The 12,328-nt window shown below is 37.3% G+C and overlaps 1 protein-coding gene across 1 annotated transcript in view; it reads left to right on the top strand.

Annotated features, from left to right (window-relative positions):
- pals1a (protein associated with LIN7 1, MAGUK p55 family member a) overlaps positions 1-8,400 on the top strand; it is a 42,654-nt gene extending 34,254 nt beyond the window's left edge. The window contains exons 6-15 of the mRNA XM_065288457.2: positions 302-451; positions 1,495-1,656; positions 2,427-2,504; positions 2,601-2,784; positions 2,906-2,977; positions 3,161-3,232; positions 3,377-3,544; positions 3,665-3,867; positions 4,594-4,704; positions 6,059-8,400. Of these exons, the coding sequence (XP_065144529.1) occupies positions 302-451; positions 1,495-1,656; positions 2,427-2,504; positions 2,601-2,784; positions 2,906-2,977; positions 3,161-3,232; positions 3,377-3,544; positions 3,665-3,867; positions 4,594-4,704; positions 6,059-6,235 (1,377 nt within the window). The 3' untranslated portion in view covers positions 6,236-8,400. The remainder of the gene's footprint in view (positions 1-301; positions 452-1,494; positions 1,657-2,426; positions 2,505-2,600; positions 2,785-2,905; positions 2,978-3,160; positions 3,233-3,376; positions 3,545-3,664; positions 3,868-4,593; positions 4,705-6,058) is intronic.
- The last annotated feature ends 3,928 nt before the right edge of the window (positions 8,401-12,328 follow it).

Raw genomic sequence — 12,328 nt, 5'->3', positions numbered from 1 at the left:
GGTTTAATATAATTTTTGGCCAAACTATCCCTTTAAAAACCTTAAAACTTATTGTACACAATTGCATTTTTAGTCAGTCCTACACATTCTATCCATGTCTCCTGTACACTGTTGTGCTATTGCCCACAGCTGTGATCATATTCCCTCTTTAAATGGCTGAGAGCTCTTTGATCTAACTAGATATCAAGGTCAAGCTCATGGCTACTCTGAGTTCTGAAATGGCCTGCCAGTGAAAAGGTTCAGTGGCTTTCATCCTGAATGTAGCTGCTCTTCATCTCTTCGCTCTGTATGAATCTTCCAGGCTCTTATGGTGGCCCACGACAGTGTGGCTGAACAAGAGATGCAGCTGGAGCCGCTCGCTCCTTCCTTCAGTTCAAGCGAAACTTTCACCCAGTGGGGAGGAGAGACTGTCAAGATTGTGCGGATTGAGAAAGCTAAGGACATCCCATTGGTGAGGACAAATATTCAATGCCTCTTTTCATTGTGCGATGCATTTATTTGTAATTTTAGCTTAAAGGAATAGTCAATTTTCTTAAAAGAAAAATCCAGATAATTTACTCACCACCATGTCATCAAAAATGTTGATGTCTTTCTTTGTTCAGTCGAGAAGAAATTATGTTTTTTGAGAAAAACATTGCAGGATTTTTCTCATTTTAATGGACTTTAATGGACACCAACACTTAACACTTAACTCAACACGTAACAGTTTTTTTTCAATGAAGTTTCAAAGGACTATAAACGATCCCAAACGAGGCATAAGGGTCTTATCTAGCGAAACGATTTTCATTTTTGACAAGAAAAATAACAAATATACACTTTTAAACCACAATTTCTCGTCTAGATCCGGTCCAGCGCGACCTAACGTAAATGCGTAGTGACGTAGGGAGGTCACGTGTTACATATATAAAACACACATTTGCGGACCATTGTAAACGATAAACTGACACAAAGACATTAATTAGTATCATTCCACATACAACAACGTCGGAACGGTCCTCTTTCAACACACTTGTAAACACTGGGGCGGAGTTTCGCGTTCGTCCTCTGTGACCTCTTGACGTCATGACGTATTGCGTGAGGTCACGCAGACGCTTTCAGAACGGGATCTAGATGAGAAGTTGTGGTTTAAAAGTGTATATTTGTTATTTTTCTTGTCAAAAATGAAAATCGTTTTGCTAGATAAGACCCTTATGCCTCGTTTGGGATCGTTTATAGTCCTTTGAAACTCCGTTGAAAAAAAACTGTTACGTGTTAAGTGTTGGTGTCCATTAAAGTCCATTTAAAATGAGAAAAATCCTGCAATGTTTTCCTCAAAAAACATAATTTCTTCTCGACTGAACAAAGAAAGACATGAAAATTTTGGATGACATGGTGGTGAGTAAAAAAAGGATTCCTCTTTTAAGAACATTGACTATTCCTTTAAAGAAATGGTTCACCCAGAAATGCATGTAAATGATTACACATTTTAAAAACACAGCATTTGTGTTTGCATAGGGAGCAACCGTAAGAAACGACATGGACAGCGTAATCATCAGCCGAATTGTGAAGGGGGGCGCAGCAGAACACAGTGGCCTGCTGCATGAAGGAGATGAGATCCTAGAAATAAATGGTGTGGAGATTCGTGGCAAAGATGTCAATGAGGTCTTTGACATCCTGGTAAGAAAAGAGAGAAATACAGCAGTGTTTAAAATGTGGAGTATTAAAGGGACGCTCCACTTTTTTTCTAGCTCCCCTAGGGTTAAACATTTGATTTTTACCTTTTTGGAATCCATTCAGCCGATCTTCGGGTCTGGCGGTACCACTTTTAGCATAGCTTAGCATAATCCATTGAATCTGATTAGACCATTAGCATTGCGCTAACAAATAACCATGGCTGCAGAAGGTGCAATGATATTACTCAGCAGCCGAAAATAATCTCCTGCCATTGGAAGTTACTAAGGAGACTTTTTCGGCCACTGCATTACATCATTGTGCCTCCTGCAGCCATGTAACAGCAGCAAAGTCCTTGATTATTACGCCAAAATGAGAGTATAGTTTCTAGCCATATCAGCCTGGAAAATCTCATCTTTACATTTTCTGTCGGTCTTAGTACACAATGTAACTACAGAAGAGTCAAGTTTTAAATAGGAAAAATACAGAAACTCTTTGGTTATTTTTAAGCGCAATGCTAATTGTCTAATCAGATTCAATGGTTTATGCTAAGCTATGCTAAAAGTGGGAGCACCAGACCCGGAGATCAGCTGAATGGATTCCAAAACAGTAAAAATACTTAAAATGAGTATATTTTCAAAAAAAGTGCAGTGTCCCTTTAAGTATAAAGTGAGAGAAAATAAATAAATTTATATAAAATGGTATGAGCATTACAAAAAATCTAATAAAAACAATACATCCTTGACTGTACTATTTGTTTTTCCCTTCGTTAACAGGCGGACATGCATGGCGTCCTGACCTTCGTTCTGATCCCCAGCCCACAGATCAAACCACCTCCCATTAAAGAGACAGTGGTGAGGCCGTCAGTCTAAACTCAGATCCGAAATGAAGGAATCAAACACATATTGCTACCGTCATGCAATACAGTCACATTGTATCTCTCCACACAGGTGCACGTGAAAGCACATTTTGACTACGACCCTTCAGATGACCCCTACGTGCCCTGTCGAGAGCTTGGCCTTTGTTTTCAAAAGGGCGACATCCTCCACATCATCAGCCAAGATGACCCTAACTGGTGGCAGGCCTACAGAGATGGAGACGAAGACAACCAGCCTCTCGCCGGCTTGGTCCCTGGTACTGAAACGTAGTGATTTTTCATGTGTTGTATTTCTCAGGTTATCTTTGCAAACTGTGTTTTAAGCCATTTGAAATGCATATTAGCAGCTAACACTTTGATTTATATCTGATGATCCAGGTAAAAGCTTCCAGCAGCAGAGAGAGGCAATGAAGCAAACCATAGAGGAGGATAAAGAGCCTGAGAAATCAGGTGAGGGACACACAACAAACACCCTAATCTCATAAAAGCAAAACTTGTTACTCAAAAGACATAGTGCACTGTTTAAAGTAAAAAAAAAACGATTTGAATTTTCAGATATTGGATAAGTAACTTTCTTGTTAGAGTAGTAGTAATCCATCCTTCAAAACCACATATTGCCTTTTGTTTCATCAGGAAAACTTTGGTGTGCTAAAAAGAACAAGAAAAAGCGAAAGAAGATGCAATACAATGCCAACAAAAATGATGGTAAGTCAAATAAGTGTTCATGCTCTTCAGAACAACCTGAGCCTCAAACAGTCATTAGCACTTCCTGCATATGTGACTGTATGTTGAGATAAAGTATTTTAGGTGCTCCTAAAAATGTTTTCCTTTTCCTTCTTCTACCTGAAGATTTTGATAATGAGGAGGTTCTCACATATGAAGAGATGGCACTGTACCACCAGCCAGCCAATCGTAAGCGCCCCATCGCCATGATCGGCCCGCCAAACTGCGGGCAGAATGAGCTCAGACAGAGACTTCTTTCTAGTGAGCCAGACAGGTTTGCTGGCGCTGTCCCTCGTACGTACCTGAAACTTTTCGTTATTTGGTGATTCGTACTCCATCTGCTCATCTTACATTGAGTTTTGTCAGCATGTTGTCTTCTGTCATGATCTATAAAAGAGCCTCTCTTTCTCACAGACACCACAAGAAACCGTAGAGATATTGAGGTGAGCGGCCGTGACTACCACTTTGTATCCCGTCAGGCCTTTGAGACGGACTCTGCGGCGGGGAAGTTCATCGAGTCTGGAGAGTTTGAGAAGAACCTTTATGGCACTAGCACGGACTCGGTCCGACAAGTTATTAACACAGGCAAGATCTGCCTCTTGTGTGTGCACACTCAGGTGAGTGCGGACGGAGTGTAGTTTAAAAGGTGCATATTATGCAAAACATAAATTTGGACATAAATGTGTGTTTGCATTCCCATTAGACATCACACAAACAAAGCCCCAGCCACGGCCACTTTTACCCAAACGCTTTTAAATGTGTTTGTAAGCACATTGTAGTGCTTATGCTAATACTAATACTATTTTCTCAGACTGTATTAACAGAATTATATTTTTTTTAACCAAAAGCACTCACTGTCTGTTGGTAAGAAGGTAGTGAGGAGCTGTTGCTAGTTTGCCTTTAAAGGTACACACATAAAAACAGAGCTTTTTTGCTTCCACCCAAATAGGGGCATTGTGGACATGCTTTAATATACACTAGTCAACATTCGAAGTGGATCAAAACCATTCAAAAAAGTTGACACAAAACCAATCCCTAATACCCATTCTTGTCTCTGGACAACTTTGATAAACTTTTTTGATCCACTTCAAATGTTGACTAGTATATTATCTGTGGGGTATTTTGAGCTGAAATTTCAGACACATTCTAGGCAGACCTGAGACTTATGTTACATTTTGTAAAAGTGGACATAATATGTGCCCTTTAAAAGGGCTGCATAACAACTAATCATGTATTTATATACATGATTATTATACATAATACACACACACATGATGTAAACAGAAACTTGGTAAAACTTGATGTAAAAAAGAAAATACTCATTAATCTTTCTCACGTTTCAGTCTTTAAAGGTTTTGCGCAGCTCGGACCTTAAGCCTTACATTATCTTCATCGCTCCTCCATCGCAAGAACGACTGAGGGCACTCCTAGCTAAAGACAACAAAAATCCAAAGGTAAACATCAACTTTTAGCTCTAACATACCTTCAGGTCACATTGAAGTAATCGTACGTATAATTTGAGAGCACATGAATGCCACAACAATATTGTATTTACCGTGGGAGAATTTTTGGGGTGTCAATATTAAACTATTTTAGAAGCAAATTAATATTGTACTGTACAATTTTTTGTATAGAGGAGAGCGGGCACAACCTAACGCTTTTTGAAGTTTGTTTCTAGTACTTACCATTATTGGACAATTACACAAAACGTGACAGAAGTGCAAACGTTACAACTTACCCCATAGGTGGGGTTCATTGTAACAGGCAGGGGGTTAGTTGTAACACTAGCTAAAAATTAAGTTTGCAGGCAAATATTTCAATACTATTTTGTCTATATACTTGAATTGGATATTGTTTATATATCTGTCTATAATAGACAGGTATCCACACTGTATTCATTCATCCAGCCCTTTTCTAACAATAGTTCAATTATAAATGGATACAAATGTCTTAATATGGTAGAAAAAGCAGCACAATTATGACAAAACATTTTTTATATGTGACCCAATCTGTAATAACCAAACTACAGTTTCAAAATCAAATTCTGACATAATGAGCATCAAAGTCTGATTTTAGCCATTCATTTCATTATGATTTCAATCTTTGACGTGACCTTATTCAATCAATATTAAAGATATGAACAAAAATACATTTGACACACGATTTTTGATAAGACAGGCACATTTATTTTGATGGCAGCCAGCAATCATTTGTGTGTAGCCTATTTACAACAACAGCAAGAATTACGCTAACATTAGCGGTTTTCATATCATAAGTGCCTTACAATTAACCCCGCTGGGTGAAAATATTTTCAAGCCCACCAAAAAAGTTGCTAAGAGCTGCAGACATATTTCAAAACGATGCTATGTTTTAGTCAACAAGACACTGATTAATATGACATAACTTTGGTTTTGGTATCTTACACACCCAACCTTCTAACTCCCTTTCATCATGGGTGGGCATTCCTGATCCTGGAGGGCCACTGTCCTGCAAAGTTTAGCTCCATCCCTTAACACACACAAACAATTGAGCTAAACTTTGCAGGACAGGCTCCCTCTAGGACCAGAAATGCCCACTCCTGCCTTACATGGAATGTTTCACGTAACGTTGTCTCAGATGATGATGTGTTTGTCCTGTGGCGGCTAACGTAGCTTCTTTATGCGTTTCGAAAGGGAGGTTGCCATTCACAATCTCTAAAATCTACACACAACACCTTTAATGCATCAATTGTACATTAAGAAAAATTTAAATGAAGAGAACTTGAAGGCAGAAAAAAACTTACACCCACATTCTTCTCTCTTATGTCAGCCCGAGGAGCTGAGAGACATCATCGAAAAGGCTCGCGAGATGGAGCAGAACTACGGACATCTGTTTGACGCCGCCATCGTGAACACTGACCTGGAAAAGTCGTATCAGGAGCTGATTCGCCTCATCGATAAACTAGACACTGAACCCCAGTGGGTCCCCTCAACCTGGCTGCGTTGAAATAAATCCTTCCCAGACTAGTGAGACCCATCTACAGACAGGTGTAAATGAAGAAATCTTTCATCCAGTCATTGACTTCATGTATTTACACTACAAAATTCAACTAGATAAGGACACTACGCCACCTCAGACCCTGACAGAAGTGTCTGTCTGCACTATGCTGTCACCAGGCTGGGGCAATGATAGTTTTTATGTCATAAATCGTTTGATCATGGTGTGTTATTGATTCCACTCACCCACATTCCAGAGACCTGTGAGAGAGTTAGCAGCACTTGGTGCAGCAGTAGAATTAGGGCTTCTGTACTGCTTTTGATAACTATTTATGATTGTAAATATATTCTGTATGTATTTTTTAAAACGTACATGGACATGTGGAGAAGGGTTTGAATTGTGATTGAGAAAGAAGCCACTGTTGTAAAAATCCAGCTGAGGGATATGTGTGGACATCATGGGCCCTCCACCAAAATCCAAACATCCAGACATTTAAAGGGAGAGTTCACCCAAAAATGAAAATTCATCATTTTCTCACTCTTATGTCTTTGTATAAATATCTTTGTTTTGATGAACTCAAAGAAAGAGATATTTTGAGGAATGTTTGTAACACAACCAATCAGAAGCACCATACACTTCCATAGTAGGAAAACGAATACTATGGAAGTGAATGGTGTTCATCAGAACAAATACATTTATACAGGTTTGTAAAAACACGAGGGTGAGTAAATGACAGAATTTTTTTTTTTGTGATAGGAGATTCATTATTGTTCTCTGCTTAATCGCCTTTAATTTCTAATGTACAAAGTTATGTGGATATATCAGATACCAAGCTTCCAAGACACTAAACTGGATAAATGTTTAAGTGACTGAACCGTATGCCTCTTCCTTCTTTACCCTTGTGGCGCTGCCTGAAAGTGGCAACGAGCACTGACGGAGTTTGGTAGTAAACTTCAGGTTAAATGTTTGTGGAAAGTCTGTAAGGTCTTTGCTGTCTATCTCAGTATTCACACGCACTTCCAACACTCAAAAGTGTAACCAGTATTGTAAACAGTGTTTGACAGCAATACAGTCAGGTTCACAATCTGAGCGTCAACAAAGCCGAAGTCTACGTTTCTGCACGTCTTTAAGTTGTTTTATGTTTTCTTGGATCAAGTCATTTTCCCTTGATTAATTGCATTTGAAGATTTTGTGTGTTTTATAGGCCCTCAATACTGACAAGGAGCTTGTGTATTATGCTTTTAATATAAATGGTTAATACCCTATGTTAAGGTCAATCACAAGAAAACTCATGAATGATTTTTTGCATTATGAAAATGTCAATTAAGTTTGTTCTCTGAAATACTCAATATTTAAAAATCTCTTACTGTTGTATAAAAATAACTAGGAAGTACTTGTTGTACCGCCTGTAATTTGTGATAACTTAAATTCAGTAATGCATTTTTGGTAGTTTTTATTGTAACACTGTAAAAATGGCAGTTATGAGAATCACCATTTTGGTAGAATTACATTATTAAATTTTAAATGCATCACAGTATTGAGCATTTAGGAGGATCTGCTTGATTGATTTGAAAACGTCACAGTGTAGAAACATTTTTCTTATGCAAAATTTATTTTTTCAATGAGAATTCAACCATGTTGTGTGTGTGCTTGTGTATATGTGTGGATTTTCTCATGTGTATATTTGGCCCATGAAAGCAAATGCTGGAAGTAGGGAACACTTGATCATGATCAACAGAAAGTATATGTACGTCACCTAAAACATCCCTCTTAAAATGAAGGACTGTGTCAGTTATTGCTGGCAAGTATTATCTCTGTAGTTGATTCAAGCACACCCTGAAAACAGCTTTACTAAGATTTGTTCTGCAAAACAGTTTTTACCGTTTTGATTTCTTCAATGTGTGTTTAGAGGTCTTTTTTTAAATGTACAGAATAGATCAGTCAGACAACACCCTTAAGCTTTTTACTATTGTGCACTACAGTCTGGTTTCTGTATTCATGTTTGATTATGGACAGATCGGTAACCTGCTGTGCAACACCTCGGTCTCATGTGATCTAGTTACAAGCCAGTGAACTGGAAGTAGAGTTAATGAATGTAAAAGATGAATCACCTTTTCCTTCTCAGCTGTTTTTGTATTAATTATACAAGTGAATTAAAGCACAGATTATTAGAATGTGTTGTTTTGTCCTCTGTGTGGATTTGATGGTCATTTATGCTCATTTAAAATTAAAAATTTAAATTCAAAAAATGTATTAAAATTAATTAACAAATGTCTCTCTTATCAGAAAATCTTACAGGAATGGTTCACCCCTAAATTAAAAAATAACCCACATTTTAATCACTCTCATCTTTCTTCTACTTTGCTTCACATGAGAAGACATATTTTATAACTTTATGGAGTATTTTTTGATTGCTAAATATGCTTTTTAAAGCTTTAATATAATTGGGCACTATCCAATACCATTATAATGCTGAAAAGAGCTAGGGTATTGTTTAACGTAACTGCAACTGTGTTCGGCTGAATGTATTGCCTGGCCCACCCAATCAAAGGCTTGGCCCACCTTGGCCCCACACCAACAGCCAATGTTTTGGCCAAAAATCTGTAACGTTATACTATATTAACAGACATGAGAATAATTCTTAAGAAAAACAGAATTTCAGATAGAATAAAAAAAAATTTGTAACAAGTTTGTTTTTGTTGATGTAAATAGTTATTTTAAAAGAACTGCCCTTTTAATCAAATTTAAAGTTACTTAATTGATACAAGATCTATTAAGTGGTCAAAATTATTACTTATTCATACTTATTATTAATATGTTAAGCATATATATATATATATATATATATATATATATATATATATATATAATAAGGATATTATTATATACAGTCTTGTTCAAAATAATAGCAGTACAATGTGACTAACCAGAATAATCAAGGTTTTTAGTATATTTTTTATTGCTACGTGGCAAACAAGTTACCAGTAGGTTCAGTAGATTCTCAGAAAACAAATGAGACCCAGCATTCATGATATGCACGCTCTTAAGGCTGTGCAATTGGGCAATAAGTTGAATTAGTTGAAAAGGGTTTGTTCAAAAAAATAGCAGTGTGGCATTCAATTACTGAGGTCATCAATTTTGTGAAGAAACAGGTGTGAATCAGGTGGCCCCTATTTAAGGATGAAGCCAACACTTGTTGAACATGCATTTGAAAGCTGAGGAAAATGGGTCGTTCAAGACATTGTTCAGAAGAACAGCGTACTTTGATTAAAAAGTTGATTGGAGAGGGGAAAACCTATAAAGAGGTGCAAAAAATGATAGGCTGTTCAGCTAAAATGATATCCAATGCCTTAAAATGGAGAGCAAAACCAGAGAGACGTGGAAGAAAACGGAAGACAACCATCAAAATGGATAGAAGAATAACCAGAATGGCAAAGGCTCAGCCAATGATCACCTCCAGGATGATCAAAGACAGTCTGGAGTTACCTGTAAGTACTGTAACAGTTAGAAGACGTCTGTGTGAAGCTAATCTATTTTCAAGAATCCCCCGCAAAGTCCCTCTGTTAAAAAAAAGGCATGTGCAGAAGAGGTTACAATTTGCCAAAGAACACATCAACTGGCCTAAAGAGAAATGGAGGAACATTTTGTGGACTGATGAGAGTAAAATTGTTCTTTTTGGGTCCAAGGGCCACAGGCAGTTTGTGAGACAACCCCCAAACTCTGAATTCAAGCCACAGTACACAGTGAAGACAGTGAAGCATGGAGCATGATATGGGCATGTTTCTCCTGCTATGGTGTTGGGCCTATTTATCGCATACCAGGGATCATGGATCAGTTTGCATATGTTAAAATACTTGAAGAGGTCATGTTGCCCTATGCTGAAGAGGACATGCCCTTGAAATGGTTGTTTCAACAAGATAATGACCCAAAACACACTAGTAAACGGGCAAAGTCTTGGTTCCAAACCAACAAAATTAATGTTATGGAGTGGCCAGCCCAATCTCCAGACCTTAATCCAATTGAGAACTTGTGGGGTGATATCAAAAATGCTGTTTCTGAAGCAAAACCAAGAAATGTGAATGAATTGTGGAATGTTGTTAAAGAATCATGGAGTGGAATAACAGCTGAGAGGTGCCACAAGTTGGTTGACTCCATGCCACACAGATGTCAAGCAGTTTTAAAAAACTGTGGTCATACAACTAAATATTAGTTTAGTGATTCACAGGATTGCTAAATCCCAGAAAAATAGTTTTGAGTTTGTACAGTCAAAGGTAGACACTGCTATTTTTTTGAACACACCCCTTTCAACTAATTGCCCAAGTGCACAGCCTTAAGAGCGTGCATATCATGAATGCTGGGTCTTGTTTGTTTTCTGAGAATCTACTGAACCTACTGGTAACTTGTTTGCCACGTAGCAATAAAAAATATACTAAAAACCTTGATTATTCTGATTAGTCACATTGTACTGCTATTATTTTGAACAAGACTGTATGTAAGGAATAATTGACAACGGGTCATTGAATTATAAGAAAATAATGCACACCCAAGGTGCAATGCCGTTACACTGCGGGTGTGCATTATTTTCTAAAAATTCAAAGGACCGGAGTCAATTATTCCTCTTATACCACGGTTACCACAAACATTGCTCTGGTGCCTATTTTTAAGACATTTGACAAGTTAGGTGTGTGGTTATCAGAAATTAATGAATACCCACAGAACATTTCTCAGCCAATCAGAATACAGCATTCAACAGACCCGTGGTATATATATATATATATATATATATATATATATATATATATATATATATATATATATATATATATATCCTAAATATTAAAGAACCCCCTCCATTCCGTCCGGCCCACCTGGAATATAACTTGGCCCACCTTTCATCTCATATCTGGAGCCGGGCTTCACCTATGGCTTGGGGGTGAGTAAAATATGGGCTAATTTTAATTTTTAGGAAACATGGCACTGTAAACCAAATGTCTTGTATTCAGTCAATTGGCATCCGATCATAAAATATTGCTCAAAGGGCATCACACAGAGTTGGCAGCATTTACTTTAAAAACAAGTAGTAGTGGATAACCAATGTAGCTTTTTGTCTGTTCCTGTTGCTAAATTGGTGGAGCATTGAATTAGCATGGGTTCGAATCCCAGGGAACATATGCGAATTAAATCTAAATGGCTTTAATACAATTGGGGGCTGTTTCTTGGACAGGGTTTATCCTAGTCCCAGATAAAAAATGCCGTTTGTGCCGTCTTAATTTAAAAACATCTTGCTCTGACACATCGTAACATATATCAGTGTCATTGGTGTGTCTTAAACATGCACACCAATATTTGTAAAAATAGTCCTGAATTAATCTAATCCCTGTCCGGGAAACTGCCACTTTAACTTACTGTCTGCTAAATGATTAGCAGACAGTATAGTATTATTTTGATCAATATTAAAGGAATAGGCTTTTAGCTTTATAGGTTTATGCACTATGCTTAAAATAATTAAGAGGATAATAAAACATGTTATAGTGCGTTTTACAGTTTTTCTCAATTGCTTTGGCTCAATTCTCAAATGAAAATTTTATTTTCCAAAACAATAAGATCAGATCTCTAAACAATTAGCTTATTGTTCACATCAGATTGGAATTTCTTATTGATTTGAGCAAATTGCAAATGCTTTGGCACATGTGTGCAAACAATAAGTACAATCGTCTGCAGTTTGCCCAACAACTAATTGCATATGGCTTGTTGATCAAAACTGATGAGTCAATTCTCACTTAAACTGTCAAACTCTTCACAACTTCTCAATCATTTGTCATCGTGTACGCCATCACATTCAAAACGATCCATTCACTTATCAAAAACTACTAAACATGCATGTACATTCCATAAATATCTGACATTGATATTGTTTGTAATGTCTGCTTCATTGGAGATTTTTTCCCTGGTGCATGGCAATGGAAAACATAAGATGTGATGTGAATGAAAATCTTCGGCCTGACCAACAAGAGCGACAGGATGTCCAACAAGAGCGACAGGATGTCCAACAAGAATAATTAGTTTATCATTGAGGTTATTTTGTAGTTATTTTCTATTATA

The sequence above is a fragment of the Paramisgurnus dabryanus genome, chromosome 17 (assembly GCF_030506205.2).
Source record: "Paramisgurnus dabryanus chromosome 17, PD_genome_1.1, whole genome shotgun sequence".
NCBI classification, from domain to species: Eukaryota; Metazoa; Chordata; class Actinopteri; order Cypriniformes; family Cobitidae; genus Paramisgurnus; species Paramisgurnus dabryanus.
Note: the sequence above shows the minus strand (reverse complement) of the source record. Positions and strands in the feature narration are given on the sequence as shown.